The sequence below is a fragment of the Phoxinus phoxinus genome, assembly GCF_949152265.1.
Source record: "Phoxinus phoxinus genome assembly, chromosome: 14".
NCBI lineage: Eukaryota > Metazoa > Chordata > Actinopteri > Cypriniformes > Leuciscidae > Phoxinus > Phoxinus phoxinus.
This window is the reverse complement of record NC_136889.1, coordinates 13,936,205-13,954,043: the sequence shown is the minus strand read 5'-3', so window position 1 is coordinate 13,954,043 and position 17,839 is coordinate 13,936,205. Positions and strand designations below refer to the sequence as shown.

Here is a 17,839-nt window from a genome sequence, read left to right as displayed (position 1 = left end):
GCGTGGGCAGTCTGTTAGCATGACGTCGGAGGCTGAGACTAGCGAAATTGAGCTTCTAGTTATTGATTGTATCTTAGTGGTTGTCTGCTCAGACTCAGAGTAGAGGTGCATCATAGATTTGTAACTCACAATGACACTGACAGTTATTACAGCTCAGATGAAAATGGGTTCAAGGTCAAAGAAAATGAGCCCCTGGCACTGACAATAAAGTGTTGCATGTGGCTTGTGAGCTGCTGTTTGAATAGCAGGTCTGTACAGTATCATGGAAGCCATTGTATGCCTGTGCTACCTGTTGAATATTTCCCACTGTTTGCTTTCATCACAGGCTCAGAACAAAGAGAACGGGATCCTGGCTGCAGCGAAAGTGATCGATACCAAAACAGAAGAGGAGCTAGAGGACTACATGGTGGAGATTGAGATCCTTGCCTCCTGTGACCATCACTACATAGTCAAACTGCTGGATGCTTTCTATTATGAGAGCAAACTATGGGTGAGTGACTCTTCTCATGAGGGGTTTGGTTACTTCTGCTGTACTGCAGCCAGACACACACATACACACAGACATTGACCTCTGTAGGAGGAGTAGGAGTGAGAGCACACTTCACTCTCGCCTTGCTCATCGAGTAGCACTATGCTGTTGGTTAAGAAGTGTTTGTACACAAAACAAACTGGATCTTGCTGTGTTTTTCTCACATACTTCAAGGCTATTAAAATGTGGCATAATGTTCATTCTGGGCTTTGTAACCATTTTGTAAACGCATTATTTTAAATAATGTTTTTAATTTTCTATTTTTGAAATGTTTTATTTTTATCAAACTAATTTTTGTTCCTAATAAAATCTAAGATGTAATGATCCAATCAAATCCGGTTGGATAAAATCAAGTTCATTCCCACATTATTTCCCTTTCAATAGCGGCAAAAAAAAAAAAAAAAAAAAAAACCTTTAATAGTGAATAATGACAATGTCAAGGCCTAACAGCTCCATACTAGTCCACAATTATCCCTCTCTGTTCATCCCTGTCTAAAGAGTGTCAGTGGATCCTATTTTTCTACTATAGAGCTCCCAAGATAATTACGGAAGGATGGTTTCATATGATCCTCCCCTCTGCGGTTGGCATGTATAGAAGGATAATGGCCTATTTCAAATGACCAGAGAAAGTGCTCATGAATTAATTAGATGCAAGTCCAGTCTGCTTAGCCTGGCTGCTATTCAAGAGATATGAATGCACAGCTCATAGCAGCACAAGCAAGCCTCTTAATGCGTAGAGAGATCGTTCCTACACTCAGTGTCAGAGCTGTGTAAAATATTCATAGAAAGCTGACTAAAATCTGCACAGCAGTCAATTGTTTGTCACGTAATGTTACATTACTCTCCAGCCTCCTGTCAGTGTTCATAGGTAATTCAGATGCAGCTAACTTTTCATGAGTTAACATTGTATGAAAGAACTGACGCTCTAGTGTCCGATAAACTTAAGTTCTCTTGGTTTGTGATGAGATTGCTTACTGTATGTTTCTATGTATTTCTCTCCTCTCATGGGACATAGCATAATATAGGGGTTGTATTGATTTTTCTGCAGCACCTGTTACCTTAAAGACCAGCTGCTGTGGTCAGTGTAATAGGACGGTGTTCACTTACATAATGATTTTATCATTTCACTCAGAGGCTTAAGTTTCATTTATCACTGCACTACTGTTGGTTGCCATCATCCAGTATACCAAAAAAATAAGTGAATGCATGTGTAACCTAATAAAACTGGAAATTAGATTTTTACAAAATGTTCTCATCTCATCATAGCCCTTCTAATGATACCTGAGAGTGGCATTAACAAAGACCTCAGAAAAGGTTTGTAAGTGAAGTCATCAGTGCTTTAACTAGAAGCCAGAAGAAACCAATATAATAAATGTTTTTGTGGAAACCGTGAGACTTTCTTTCAAGATTCTTTCATGAATAGAAAATTCAAAAGTACAGCATTTATTCCAAATATAAATCTTCTGTAACATTATAAATGGCTTTTACTGTAACATTTGATAAATGTAATGCATCATGCCTTCTTCCGCCCTTGTAATGGAGATGTAAAACGCTACATTGCAAACTGTGGAATCAGTGTCATTATTAGTTCATTCATCTTCTGGATCTCTGTCTTTCTCCCCCTTCTTTAGATTTTCATTGAGTTTTGTGCCGGAGGAGCGGTAGACGCTGTGATGTTGGGTAAGTTTAATGGTCTTTGTTTAACTGAAGGTAATAGAAGACTCTGTGGTCGTCTGAGTCTGTTCTACTGTGTGATGTTCCATTCCTCCAGACCTCACTGGCACACCAGCATGCTGTGCTCAGTTTTGCCACTGGACTGGACCATATAATTATCAACGTCAGTTTTTTAAGGAGTGGTTAGGCTCTTTTTAAAGCTACTCAGCCTTTTTCCATGTTGGTTGGAAGCATTGTTGAAATGTCCCCACACGGATCAGACCTTTTCTGTGACATGCCATGTCAGCAAATTCATATGTAGAAATTACACATTTTTCATGTCTCTCAGTGGTATTAATTCAGCCAGAAACATGCTTAAATGTCTAACAAATGGTCCAATTTCTTCTCTTTTTGTACAGTGTTGTCTGTACCATTTACACAAAGTTGTAAACAATATCCTGTAAGAATAAAAGCTCTCCTCCTTATGACTGTTTAGTCTTCTGTGATAAAAATCTGGCTACTTCTACATTTAGCCTGAAAGAGAGGTGTTGCTGGTGGGAGGTGTTGGGGTGAGGAGGTGTTCTTATGATGGAAACGCTTTTGTTGACTCACTGTTTGTGCTGTTATAACTCCCTCTGTTGCCTTCTGCCTGTTCTGTGATGGCCTATCCCAACAGTGTTGCTGTAATAAAGGCAGTTCACATTGCTTCAGTCAGTGTGCACTACTTGGCCAAGAACAACAGTAGAGAACAAGTCTATTAATAAAAGCCATAGCCCTTTGTCACTTTTACATTGTAGTTTATTTGTCTAGTTTAACTTAAATACACATCACAGCAAATAAAAAAAATGTATAAAGTGTGCTTGCTTAGCAGTGACTCTGTTTAAGGCATTTTTGCTTGTGTGTGTGTGTGTGTGTCTGCAGAGCTTGAGCGGCCACTGACAGAGCCTCAGATCCGGGTTGTGTGTAAACAGACACTGGAGGCGCTGGTTTACCTCCATGACAATAAGATTATACACCGGGACCTGAAGGCTGGAAATATTCTCTTTACCTCGGATGGAGACGTCAAATTGGGTAATAGCTTCATGAAGTGTGCTTAGATACTGTCTTAGCACCTGAGGTACAAATGACTGCCTTAGAAAGAAGACAATGTGGTTATTGTTAAATAAAACTTAAACTATTACAAAACATTTTCGTTAATTGAAATAAAGCTGAAATCAAATATTTTCGATGATGAGAAAAAAACTTAAGTTGAAGTAATAAATAATGAAATAAGTTGAAGTACTAAAATTACAAACAAAAATAAAACAAAAATAAAAAAATAATAAAAATGACAAATGCACAAAATACAAAATAAATGAACTAAAATTGAAATGAAACTTGAATTGCAATAAATACTATAATATTATATAAATATCACATTTTCTTAGTCTATCAAAGAGTCTTGAATGACTGGAAGTATCGGGGAGTTTTAAAATGGTGATTTCCCTGTCCTTGAATTGTGATTGTCTAAAAAATGTACCGTATAATAAATAGAAAATAAATAAATATTTATATAATGCTAAATATATTTATAAAATTAATTGTTTTTATAATTATAAAATTCTAAGAATGACAATTACATTTTATATACTAACAATAACTGTTAGTATATAAAATCGAATTGTCATTCTTAGAATAAATTCTAAAATTCTAATTTTATAATTGTTACATTTTTATATTTAAATGTTGCTTTACTCTAAAAAAAAGTCTCATTAATTGATCTTCGGAAATTAATAGGGGCAGATATTAGTAAACTGAAATGTTTATCTTGCCTTTTAAGTTTTTCAACAAAAAACTGTTGTTGTTATTTAAGGCTTTTTAATTCCATAGTGCTGTCAGCCATACTGTCTGTCTCTAATTTTGATCAATGTCTCTTCTCAGCTGACTTTGGAGTGTCTGCAAAAAATACAAAGACCCTACAGAGAAGAGACTCGTTCATTGGAACGCCTTACTGGTTAGTCACTCAATTGAAGTCTTTGCTTTGAATCATGAGATCTGTCACCAAGTAAGAACAGAGCTGTGAATAAGGCACATAATACGGTTCTTTATTTGTCCGATTTAACAAAATCCCCTCCCTCCCCTTCTCTCTCTTAAATGCAAGGATGGCACCCGAGGTGGTGATGTGTGAGACGTCAAAGGACAGACCGTACGACTACAAAGCGGACATCTGGTCCCTGGGTGTGACTCTGATCGAGCTGGCACAGATCGAGCCGCCCAACCACGAGATGAACCCAATGAGAGTCCTGCTAAAAATAGCAAAGTCTGAGCCCCCCACACTCGCAGCTCCATCACGATGGTGAGAGTTATGACTCACAGTGCCATGATCTTCCACATGTGTCATGAAGTCAAATGTGATAAGTGATTAGTGAGAAGCAATATTGTTTCTGAGGACAGGTTATTTCAATAAAAAAAAGATTTTTGGTCATATTTAGTAATATTTTGGGTGGTATGATAAATAACCTTCCAACTATGAAACTGGAGGCTATTGAGCTGATGAATCATATAAGCTGTCACCCTCCCAGAGTCCCAACACATGATTAGCCTGGAACTGGATAGCCTGTTGCTCAATAGTTATGACTGTAATACCCCAAACGAAGCCCTTTTACATTCAGCACATGGTTTATATTTGTTCCTCCGCTGTGTTAAACAGGTCTCCGGAGTTCAGTGATTTCCTGCGGAAAGCGCTGGATAAGAATGTAGACAATAGGTGGAGTGCATTGCAGCTCTTACAGGTTGGGTCGTCTTGTATTTCTTGATGCGGTTCCATTTGCATTTAATGTATTTAAAGGATGGAATTAAAATGCACATGTTAGTTATGAGCCATGGTCTGCTTTCAGCATCCATTTGTTTCAAATGTGGAGGATAGCAAACCACTGCGAGAGCTGATTGCTGAAGCTAAAGCCGAAGTGGTTGAGGAGATTGAAGAGGGAAAAGAGGAAGAAGGAAAAGAGGAAGAGGAGGAAGAAGAGCCCGAGCCCCAGCAGGTATGAACATCAACATTTTTACCACTTTCAGAACGTAGAAGCACATTCAGAGAATCTGAAATTGTGATGATAATATGATGGTGTTGTCTTCCATGCAGAGTTTATTAAGTATCTTCATGCACATCACATAGTTGTTTTTATTTGTTATATGTAGGCAGTGCATGGACACAAACGTGCATTATCGGACACCAGCGTTGGCAGTTCAGAGGATGAGAGGCAGAATCAGAGCACGCCAACTCTGGAGTCGGTCACAGAGAGGGCTGAACCTGAAAGAAAACCCAGTTCAGAGGATCAGGCTAGTGACAAGACCTCCGACATGCTGGTGGACACCAGCAAACCCAACCATGCTGAGGATGAGAAGATGAATGAGTTTAGTGTTTCAGACACCAGCAATGAGGAATCACGTTCTGGTGAGGAGGCTGTACCAAAACAAGAGGAATCTCCTACACCAGTGACCACAGAAGTGGAGATTTCTGATCAGCCAAACCCACCAGCATCAAATGACTCCGTCCTCCAAGAGATTGTGACCGTCAGTGAAGAAACTGGAGAGGAAGAAAAGAAAGAAATTAAGGTGGAAGAGACAACAGAGAAGAAAGAAGAATATAAAGAAATGCAGCAGCAAGCCAAAGCGCCAACCACCACAGATGAAGAAGAGGAACGTATCCTGCCTTCAGATGAAGCTGAACCAGTAAACACATCTGATGGTGTTACTGAAGAAGGCACTGAACCAGTTGTTACAGGAAAAACAGAAGACAAAATTGAGACTGAGGAAGAAAGTACTAAAAAGGATCTAGTGGAGGATGAGAGAACAGTAACCTCACCAGATATCCCTTCAGAAGAGGTAAAGAAGAACCAATTGGACATTTCACCTGATGCTTCTTCAGAAGTAAAGGAGGAGCAAATGGGAACTTCACCAGGTGTTTCTACAGAAGAGGTAAAGGAGGATCTTCCTCAAGTGGCAACAGAGGAACAAGATAAAGGTGGAGATGAAGCTGAGAGTTCAGAACCCAAAGAGGATCCTGCAACCAAGGGAGTAGATGTAGTAGAGGACACCTCTGTGAAGGAATTGCCTGTTTTTGTCATCAATGGTGTAAAAGAACAGGACGTCAGTGCAACAGAGAAACCTCAAGAAGCTAATGCAGACAGACCAGAGACCCAGGAACCACCTACCATGCTTGAGAATGACCAGAATGCAGCAGAGGTGGTGAAACCAGATGTTGAAAAAGAGAAAGACTCTGACTCGGGCAGCAGTTCTGCTGCAGACACTAACAGCATTGACATTAACCTGTCAATCTCCAGCTTCCTCTCCAAAAGCAAAGGATCTGTTTCAATACAGGTATCTATAACTCACATGTGTCAAACTCCTGTCCTGGACCACTGTCCTGCAGAGTTTAGCTCCAATCAGCTCCAAAACACCTGCCTGGAAGTTTCTAGTAATCCTGAAGACCTTGATTAGCTGGATCAGGTGTGTTTAATTAGTGTTGAAGCTAAACTCTGCAGGGTTTTGGGCCTCCAGGAACTGAGTTTGACACCCCTGCTATAACTGCACCAGATGTCCTTGAAATTAAGGTTCTGGAAGTAAATATTAATTCAACTGTATTCACTCCCACAGGACAGCAAGCGCCAAAAGAAAACCCTGAAAAAGACCCGTAAGTTTATGGTCGATGGGGTGGAAGTCAGTGTCACCACATCTAAGATTGTCACCGACAATGATACCAAGAGTGAGGAACTGAGATTTTTGAGGTATCTAAGCTGACATCAGTTACTGTTACTAGTTGCGACTGGCAAATGATAATGTATATATGATAATGCTTAAATTTTTTAAGTCACCAGAAAAAGTGTGTGAAGTGTGTTTATTTTGTAGGCGTCAGGAGCTTCGAGAACTAAGGCTGCTGCAAAAAGAGGAGCAAAGAGCTCAGCAGCAGCTCAGCAACAAACTGCAGCAGCAGAAAGAGCAGCTCTTCAGGCGCTTCGAGCAGGAAATGACGGTCAGCACCCTAATTTCCTCACTTTACTTGTTTACATCAAACATTGTAATCCACTGTTTATTGTACACTCTTTTGTTTTGTTCATAAACACTGAAAGAACTGTTTTAGTTTTCTTAAATGTAGATGTAGCATTATGGATAAGTTAAAAGTATCTAAACACAACAAGGTTGATTCACAAAACAGGAAGGCTGCAATAGACTGCCTCCTAACAGGGTCCGAAATTAACACCAGCCAAGCGCCAAATGCGGGTAGATTTTCCATTTGGCGAGTAAATCTCAAAAGGCTATCCGCCACACTGGCGGGTGAATGTTCATACCAAAATAGTAATGTAATAAAATGTTTGTCCCGCCATAGTCTTCTCTGATCGGTGAGTAGACGAACTGCTGCGCGTGTGACAGGGCGCATGTTTAACTGAAGAACGAACAGAGAGAGAGAGCGAGCCCCGGTCGCGCGCGCGCTCTCTCTCTCTCTCAGTGGAGCCAGGCGAAAGTATAAAGGCTTCACAGTCTCCTAAGCGCTGTCTTCAGGCATCCCGCAATCTTCAGCAAATTAACACCCGCCAAGCGCCAAATGCTGGTAGATTTTCCGTTTAGCGAGTAAATAATAAAATAAAATGTTCAGACACCCGGGAGGTCGTGAGATATTGCACACGTTACGAGTCAGTTAAACTGATAATCGCGTCAAAGCAGCTGGTACACGGCACGACTGTCCGGCGGCAATCACGCGAGCTTTCGCGCTAAAAACAAGAGACCGGAGTTTTCAATGTTGCAGCGGCAATAGCTTCAGATAGAAAATGACAGAAATGTGTGTGCAAATGAACAGTAGCCATTCCTTTCAACATAAGAAGAGAGAGAGAGAGAGAGAGAGAGAGAGAGAGTGTGTGTAAAAAAAAAATTTTTTTTTGTTATAGCCTACATTTCAAATTTTGCTCTGGACAATTTTTTATGTTCGTATTCAACATAATACCTTATTATCTCAATTAAATGTACTGAAATTAATGTATATGTGACACAAAAAGGCTGTTTATTATTTTGGCCGGTAAAAAATATGCTTGGCTGGTGGATTTTTTCATCTACCAGTCCCCGTGGCAGGTGACCCAAAAAGTTAATTTCGAAACCTTCCTCCTAACGATCTCTCTCATGTTCATTTGAGATTTTGCCACCGCTGTAACAAGCAGTGCTTTGGATTTATGATCTATTTTTGTAATGTTGTGATCTATAGTAGCTCCACCCACAGTCAGATCTCATTGGTCCAAAATCTGGCTTCACATAGCATTTTATTAAACATCATGTATGTTCTGATTGGCTGTCATTTTGCCACATTTAATGTTACCATCCAAAGTTTTGAATTCAATTTATGCGCAAAATTGGAAAATCCATCCAGTGAGCTTAAGAGTACAAAATTGTTACTGCCTGGTAAACTGGCGCTAAACATCATAAAGATGGAGAAGCCACTGTATATAATAATTTTCATATATAATAAATTACTTGTGACACAATAGACACATATTATCTTGCTTTCGGAGGCAGATGCCTGCTGTTTGGGAACATGGTTGTGTAAGAGATCATTAAATCGAACCACTTTGATAACAGACTTTGCTGAGGCAGAATGACCAAAACAGCATTTCAGATGCTGTTAAACGAGATCATCCGCTGGGTAGTCCAGTTATGCCGTCCCATTACATAGTCACGTCTTTGAATAATGCTCATCAATTCAATTTATTCTGTAAATGTTTTTCATCGTAATTTATGCTCATTTTCTTATCGGATAAAACATTTATCTGACTCAATTGAGCGCACAAGATTTTCAAGCACATTTTTAGAATTTATGTGCAACTTGCCATTTCATCCAGCGTTTTTTATTTTATTAAATTTTTTATGCGATTTACCAAAATGCACATAAAAATAGATGGATGGAGATATAGCTAATGACAGAAAAAATTTCTATAAACTCATAACATTTGATTTGGTCTCAATTGTAGCCATTGTTTAGTGTTTTTGTTGAACTGCTCTCTTTTAGTTCAGGTTTAAAAGCCTGATGAAGTCTCACAGGGGCACAAGCACACAATAAAATTGCTCAGTGCATTAGTGGTCGGTTACCGTAATTCAGTATTCCTCTTTCACACTCTCTCTCCACAGGGAAAGAAACGTCAGTATGACCAAGAGGTGGAGAACCTTGAGAAACAGCAAAAACAGACCATAGAGCGTCTGGAGCAGGACCACACCACCCGCCTGAGAGATGAGGCCAAGAGGATCAAAGCAGAGCAGGACAAGGAGCTCTCCAAGTTCCAGAACATGCTAAAGAACCGCAAAAAGGAGGTAACCGAGAAAGAGGGGCGCAGAGTTGAATGCACTGTATTTATGCATGTATTTGTTTATCAGGCCATGGCTTGTTGGTGCTAGGGATGAGCATTCAGAGTAATTTAACAGTTAAGTAAATAATGGATTACTTATAATTAAATTTAAGTAAAAAAATTGTTCAATTTCAAGTTTGACACTTTTGAGAAATTGAGTCTTATTCTCAAACATTAAACTATATCACACTTACAATGGTTTTGGAGGATTTTTTTTTTTTGACAACCTCTTTTGAAAGAATGAGAAGTATGCATTAATAAAAAGCAAAAAAAAAAGCTCTTATCTGGAGCTTGCATAGAAATCAGTTTGAAAAGTAGGCTGCCAGCATTAGTGTATTTTGCATACATAAAAATGCTGTCAACATATCACTTTCACTTTTTATAGCTTCACATTCTTATTTAAAAAAGGGCTGATACGTGTCCCTGCAACTTTTCATCCCTTTTTTTCTGAATAAGTGACTAGATAACATTTTCTTTACACAAATTTGAGTCTATGGCAGGTAAAGGCACAAAGGAGTCGGACAATCTATTTGTGATTAGTCGTTACTTGTCAACTAGTTTGCAGAATGAGTATTTGTCTGTTGGATTGCTCATGTTCATCCCTATTTGGTATGCTTTTAGTAGCTTTTTCATTCTTGTTTTCTGGGGATGCAAAACCCAAACAGACACTCTTGCGTTTGACTAATTTACTTTAGCAGCTTTGCTTCTGAATCACAATGCAGCTGCAAATGGAATTGATTTCCTCATCTGTCCCTATAGACACATCTCAGCTGTGTCTCTTGCTTTGTGTTCAGACTTGTAAATGCAAAGCAGTTCTTTTCTTATCATGTTATGTTTGCTTAACAAAACTCTGGCTTTCACATTCAATTACCTCCATCCTCTGAGAGGCCACAGAGATGGCTTTAAAGGTTAATTGGGTGCTAAGCAATGGCTTGGGAACAATATAAAGGTTCTCTTCATTTCATCTCTTCCTCCTGCTGGTGTTTTCAAGTGTTGCTCATGAATGAAGGGATTTCCGTACAATCATGCATGGCTTCATGGAAATGGGGTCTGTGTGGTGTGGGTTTGTCACTATTCTTATTTCCTTTTAGGTATTGATGCATGGTGCATTTGCTTTCATGGTCAGTAACATGATCATAATAGAGCACATTTCAGCTGTGTGGTCTCTCATTGCATGATACATGCTCACAGCTATGGTCAAACTGTGTATTAGAACCACTAGATTCTCTCTTATTTTGGTTTTTCTGTGGCACTTGTACTAGACAGCTTGCTCCTCACTAATGCTGTCATATGCATGTGCCTAAGAGTGCCTTAATGGATTCAGATACGGCAATGTCTTGTTTTCTCTCTCTTTCTCCCACTCATGATACCCTGTTCAAATACATCTTGAGATTGAAATTTATAAATGTTTCCTAAAGTATTAACATTATTTTTCAGAATAAGTATGTAAAATAACTGTTTTCACACATTGTTTTATGATGTTATGCTTTTCTAAATGTCACTAATTATGTTGCTGTGTGAGTGTGTAATGAGTGGAGATCAGTGCTGTGGTGTAGGGCCTCTTCTCTTGATGGAAACAGTTTTCATATACTAATATTTACTAGACATTAAGTTTCCTTTCATTTAAAAAATACTGTTAAAAGTGACCTTCATTGCAAGATGCACATTTCAGTTTTCTATATTGCTGAGCAGCAGATAAAGTAATATACACTACCCTACCATTTAAAAGTTTGGAGTCAGTAGGATTTATTTTTAAATTACTAGGCCTACTTTTATTTATCAAGGATGCTGTGATCAAAAGGTACAGTAAAGACCTTTATAATATTACAAAATATTTCAAATAAATGCTGTTCTTTTGAGTAAGCAGCACAACTGTTTTCAACATTGATAATAATAACAAATTTCTTGAGCACCAAATCAGCATATCACAATGATTTCTGAAGGATCATGTGACATTCTAATATATTAAATTTGAAAACAGTTGTTTTGAGCTTTATTAATATTTCGATTTAAAACTCTATTTTTGATCAAATAAATACAGCATAAGAGACTTCTTCCTAAATATTAACACAAACTTACAGATGATAATGCATATGATTTTATTATGGCAGAGATACTGTTCATTCAAAATCAAATTGAACAATTTTGTCTATGTAATATTTATTAATTGGACAATCCAAATAATTTCAGATGATTAATCAAACTGGGTTAAGGCCCGTTCACATCAAGAACGAAAACTATAAAGATAAAAGTACCGATAAGTTTTAATATTTTCAGTTGGACAGTGACTGGCATTTCTGAGAACGAGGATAATCTAGGGTCAGCAAAACGTCTTTCTTTCCTGATCAAACTGACAATTTGACATTTTGGCACTTGACTTCTCTTGCTGTTGGAAAAAAATGTCCCGCTGACACAGCTTCCTTTACAGAAGAACAAACGTCAGCAATATAGAAGTGTGCATCTTTTAGAGATTACTTTAAAGGGATCTATACTCTGATGGCTGTAATGGTTGTAGAGGTGAAGGAAGGATCTATGTTAGCTGCTGTTAGTGGGATTTTTCTCTGTTCTTCAGCTTCTGAACAACTCTTTAACGGCAGTAGCTGATCATGGGCTATTGGAATCATCTTTATATTAACTGCTAACCCAGTTGGAAATCATCAGTGGCTTGGAGATGATCATCTTTCAAATACTAAAGCGTTCATCATCATAGATTAACCCTTCATGGCAGATTTTGCATGACTTTCTCCGACTAATGATTTACACCGTCAGTCCCTACGCAAGTAAAGCCTTCATTCCCAACAGTCTGCATGCTCACACTGTAGGTCAAACAAGAGGTCGAACAGTCCCCCAAACGCATGAGAAAAGAGCTCATGAAACGCTTAAAGGAAGACCTAGCAGTCATTCAACATGAAGAGGTAATTTAGACACCGGCTTTCCCCATACACACACTTCCACTTCTCTTTTCTACCACTCTGATCTTGAATTGTAGGATTGACAATAATTAAGGTTATTCCTAAAGAAACTGCCATTGGCATTAATGAAGAGTTTGTCCTCCCTTTGCTGCCAGATCAGCTTCCACTTTTCTGGAAAGACTTTCCACTAGATAATAGAACATGGATGCAGGGATTTGATCTAGTCCAGACACAAACGCATTAAGGAGATTAGGCGATGACATCTGGCGCCTGCATTCCAATTAATCACAGTCCTATTTTAGGGCTGCGCGATAATATTATATTTATTATTATTAACTAAAATAATAAACAAAGCAAGAAATATTACTGATATATTTTACTTTAAAATAAAAATAGGAAAGAAATTAAGGAAAGAAATATAATAGTATTGTAATTTTACAGTTGTACAGTAAAATAAAATTATTCATATCTTTATTTCATTTTGAAACATTAAACCTCAAAGCTAAGTGTTTATAAGCTCTACTGAGCTTTATCTACATTGATGGCTCATTAACTTTTTCAATGTTCCAACCGAGTCGCCCAGAGACACTGAAAACACTGGGTCAACATAGTCTGCGCTTCTCTGCGCATATATTTATATAATTAAATCGTACCCTTTCACTTTTATTTTGGTTTATCATGCATCCCTACCCTATTCCACTGCAAATGTTTGTCTGTACAGTTGGCATGGCTGTTTACTTGATGTTATGCACCTGTTAGAAATGTGTGTAGCTGAAGTTGCAAAACCGGTTAGAAAGGGGTATTCCCATACTTTTAGCCCTGTAGGATGTTCTGTCAACTCCAAAAAGAGAGGAGTATAACAGACTAATGATGACTGCTGCATCTCATCATGCATGTCAAGGATGACAGCCTTCAGACTCACCAGCTGCTAAACCCGCTCTCTGTCCATCATCTGGATCACTGCTCGCGGGTCTTCGCTCAGGACCCAGGACACTAACAGATTATTGCAATGAGGAGACTAGATGATATTGTGAGATGTGTGTATGGTTTGCGTGTGATGCGCTTGAGTGCTGGTGTGTGTCCCCTGTTCCTGACGTGGTGGAGTTGGCTGTGCTTTGCTCCACAGGGTGTGGCCCAGGTTATGATACAGTCTTTTCAGTTGTCCTCATGTGCTCTGTTCAACGCTCAGATGCAGGATGTAAGTCTCTTCTCTCCTCGTGACTCAACCCTCTCACATGTGCCCGACCGTCACACAAGTTACAGAGCAGATGCATACAAATTCACAACAGCTGTAATAGTTTAGCTAACTTTTTTAAATAACTAAAAGTAATGGAAAACAGATCAGCTTACACATTTTAAAACTAGAGAGAATAGACCATAAAAAATAGAATCCAGTACAAATGCAAAATGCATGTTTTCAGCACATCTCCTCGCCCCAGTACTTTGAAATGTCTCTTCCCTACTGCAGAAGTTCATGTGAGCCTCACTGGAATCATTGCACTGTTGTCACTCCTGAACTATATATTTGTTGAGTGACACTAGCAGAACTGATTTGATTGTTCAACACGATTCTACTGAAGCATGCCCCTTCTTAACGGTGCAGTAGTGTTTGAACGTGATGTTGACGGCACATGCGGGCAGGAAGGTGCTCTGTTGTGTTGGAGTGCTGTTGCTGCACTGTCTCAGTATCTCTTCTATCCATTCACTCTCTCATACTGTTACTGAAACTTTAGTCAAGTTTCTGTGCGTCACCTGTGCTGCTTTTTTTCTGTCTGCCACTGAAGGCCAAGTTCAAAGGAGTCGAACATCAGGATCACCTTAAGATGACTTGAGATTTTTTTATTATTATTGGTAGACAGTAGTATATTAATGCATTAGCTTATATATATATACATGTACATGTATCGCCTGTATTGCTTTAGTTGAGTAATTTGTCTGTTACGCATGTCTTTGGCAAGCCCAAATGGATCTGAAATGATTGTCAGGAAGGTTTCCGCAGAATTTGAACATTTATTAAATTATACAAATACATACACTACCATTGAAAAGTTTGTGGTCAGTAAGATGTTTTTTGTTTTGTTTTTACTTTCTATTCATCAAAGAATACAGAGAATCTATCATGGTTTCCACAAAAATATTAAGTATTGAAAATACAGCTTATCATATCTAAATATCACAGGAATAAATTACATTTTAAAATCTATTAAAATAGAAAAACAATATTTTACATTGGAATATTTCACCAAATTGACGTTTTTACTGAATTTATTTAATAAATGCAGCCTTGATAAGCATGAGACTTTTACCGAACAAACCTTTGAACGGTAGTGTACTTTTTTGCGTTTATCAAATTTCATTAAGCTTTCAGGAACCAACTAATTTTAATACACATTTTATTGTGTTTAATCCATCCCATCTTTTTCCCCCCCTTTAATCAAAATATGAAAAAAGTCAGTCTGGGCTTACCTTAAGATGGTTATTGCTGTACTGTGACTTTGTATGTATTGTTAATCTATTCTCTAGATCATTCCTTTCTTAAATCTTTATCCATTTATCATGAATTTATAACTGTTTTATCTCTGTTAAATGGTTTAAGTGTGTGACCTTCCTCTTAATGCTGTGGTATCAGTGCTGTGTTAGTGCTCCTGTGGAATTTGTCTGCTTCACCTTGGAGCATGATCATGTACAGATACTAATTTACAACACCCCTGTTGTTTCTGTACCCGATTCCCTTCTTCTTCTCGCTCCACCTTCGCTTCTCTTAGGAGCAAGAGTTTCTCCAGAGGCAGCAGCAGGAGCTGGATGGAGCTCTGAAGAAGATCATCCAGCAGCACAAACTAGAGATTGCCACTATAGAGAGAGACTGTCTCAACCACAAGCAGCAGCTCATGAGAGGTCAGACACTTAACAGAGAGGCTTCTGTAAATATTCTTACATTGAATTGAATTTTGTTTTTGTTTTTTTTGCCTGCAGTATATTTTCATATAGTTGCACAAACTTGCTGAATAAAAATATTACTTTATCTCAGAAAAATCGTACTGTCCCCAAACAGTAGTGTGTGTGTGTAAATATATCTATTTACAGAGAGGCCTCTGTGAATATTCTTGCATTAATGATAATAATAGAAAGCATTTTAAAAGCATTGTTTTTGTTTTTTGGTGTTAACATTTTTGTTTACTTGCAGTATATTCTCAAATAGTGTTCATCAAACTTCACTGAGTGATTTTATGAGAGAGTCCAGTAGACTTTTGTGGTTATGTTCATTACAAATATATCAGCTGCACATATTTGGTGATATTTTTCTAGGTCACGCTTTCAACTCCAACCACAACGGAAACAAGTTACCTGCTTCTACTGACAGTAAAGCTGAAATGGAGCTAAACTTTGTTATTTTCAGACAGGGGCCAATTATAAAGGCCAGCCGTATGCCTCTTGTGGTGTGGCCCAGATCTCATTTGATTAGATGTGTGTGTGTGTGAAAATTTTTCCATACAGACCATTTTGAGATTTGCCATCTATGATGTGTAATTAATTTTGAATTTGTGTCTGCAAACATGTCTAAACATGCATGGAGTCAAATGGTCTGGTTCTAACGGCTGAGAATTGCTCTATTTCCTCTCTTCTTTGGCTCACAAACCAACAGCTCGGGAGGCAGCCATGTGGGAGCTGGAGGAGCGCCACCTGCAGGAGAAACACCAGTTGCTGAAGCAGCAGCTGAAGGATCAATACTTCATGCAGAGACATCAGCTCCTCAAGAGGCATGACAAGGTGAGACCTGGCTGTCAATTTATACAACAAACCAAATACTGCCATGTTTTGTAGCCACTTTGACTGTTTATTTCTACTTGGCTGGTCATCAGGAGATGGAGCAGATGCAGGGTTATAACCAGCGGTTGATCGAGGAGATGAAGAACAGGCAGACACAGGAAAGAGCTCGGCTGCCAAAGATCCAGCGCAGTGAGGCGAAGACTCGCATGGCAATGTTTAAAAAGAGCCTGCGGATCACTGGCACAGGAACTCCAGAGCAGGACAGAGAGAAGATCAAACAGGTCAGACCCTCTATCAGGAATACCTTTGTCAAGATCAGAGGAATCAGGATTGTGTTAAGTCCTTTTTAAACCTTTTTCAACTTTATTTTCGAGCAGTTTGCTGCTCAAGAGGACAAGAGACAGAAGAACGAGAGACTTCATCAGCATCAGAAACATGAGAACCAGATGAGAGACTTGCAGCTGCAGTGTGACTCCAACATCAGAGAACTTCAACAGATGCAGGTCTGTAACACACAGACATACATTCCTTCCATCTTCCTCTGTCCTTTGTGCCTGCATATTTGATTGTGTTTATGCTCTGTTCTGTTGAGTCTTTTAAATTAAACTAGTTGCCCTCTATCTTTGGTTGTAACACCTGGTTCATTGTCTTATTGCCAACAGAATGAGAAATGCCACCTTCTGATTGAGCATGAGACTCAGAAGCTGAAGGAGCTGGATGAGGAGCACAGTCAGGAGCTGAAAGACTGGAGGGAGAAGCTTCGTCCCAGGAAGAAGGTATTCAGTATATCATTAACATTATTTGCATTTTCATTGGATCCAGTTAAACGTGATAATTTCAAGTGGATCATGGTGCTCTTTCTCCCATGTCAAAGATTGTGGTTTTCCAAACAAGTTGTTAAGAAAATATATGAAATGGAAAAATGTATTTAACATGATTATATAATTATTAATAACTTTTATATGCACACTACTACTGATTAATGTTTTTGAGAGTCTTTTGTTCACCAAGGCTGCAATTATTTGATCAAAAATACAGTGAAAATACATACAAGTAATATTGTAATATATATTACAATTTAAATCATTGTTTTCTCTTTGGCAAAGCCAAGTCTTTAGTTGTGCTGCTTATTATATTTATGAAAACTCTGATGAATAGAAAGCTCAAAAGAACAGCATTCATTTGAAATAAAAAATCTGGTAATACTTCAAATAAGGTTCATTAGTTAATGTATTAATTACCATGAACTAACACAATGAGCAATACATTTGTTACAGTATTTATTATAATCAAAATACTGAAATAATATTAACTAAGGTAGTTAACTAATGAACCATATTGAAAAGTGTTACCGGTGTTTATAAAAGTCTTCACTTTCGGTCAGTTTCATGCAGCCTTGCTGAGTAGAAGTATTCATCCCCCCCCCCCCCCCCCCCCCCCCAAAAAAATCTTACTGACCCTGAACTTTTGAACGTGTGTGTGTAACCCTATATACCCTAATATTATCATAAAATCTAAGAAAATATTAGAATAAAGTCTGAGGTCATAGTATTTTGTAAAGATAATATGCATGTCTATTTTGCGTAGGACTGTTCTTTGTAAGTACACATACT

At 38.3% G+C, this 17,839-nt stretch overlaps 1 protein-coding gene across 3 annotated transcripts in view; it reads left to right on the top strand.

The window, feature by feature from the left end:
- Positions 1-17,839, top strand: part of slka (STE20-like kinase a) — a 29,576-nt gene that overhangs the window by 10,118 nt on the left and 1,619 nt on the right. The window contains exons 2-18 of one of the 3 annotated variants that reach the window (XM_079634573.1): positions 326-490; positions 2,161-2,209; positions 3,104-3,253; positions 4,103-4,175; positions 4,323-4,517; positions 4,872-4,953; positions 5,059-5,205; positions 5,360-6,541; positions 6,818-6,948; positions 7,070-7,193; positions 9,332-9,511; positions 13,585-13,656; positions 15,224-15,353; positions 16,102-16,226; positions 16,319-16,507; positions 16,604-16,729; positions 16,889-17,002. In XM_079634573.1, the coding sequence (XP_079490699.1) occupies positions 326-490; positions 2,161-2,209; positions 3,104-3,253; positions 4,103-4,175; positions 4,323-4,517; positions 4,872-4,953; positions 5,059-5,205; positions 5,360-6,541; positions 6,818-6,948; positions 7,070-7,193; positions 9,332-9,511; positions 13,585-13,656; positions 15,224-15,353; positions 16,102-16,226; positions 16,319-16,507; positions 16,604-16,729; positions 16,889-17,002 (3,234 nt within the window). Of the gene's footprint in view, positions 1-325; positions 491-2,160; positions 2,210-3,103; positions 3,254-4,102; positions 4,176-4,322; positions 4,518-4,871; positions 4,954-5,058; positions 5,206-5,359; positions 6,542-6,817; positions 6,949-7,069; positions 7,194-9,331; positions 9,512-12,368; positions 12,462-13,584; positions 13,657-15,223; positions 15,354-16,101; positions 16,227-16,318; positions 16,508-16,603; positions 16,730-16,888; positions 17,003-17,839 lie in introns of all 3 variants that reach the window. The other 2 variants (XM_079634572.1, XM_079634574.1) reach the window with 2 other exon arrangements.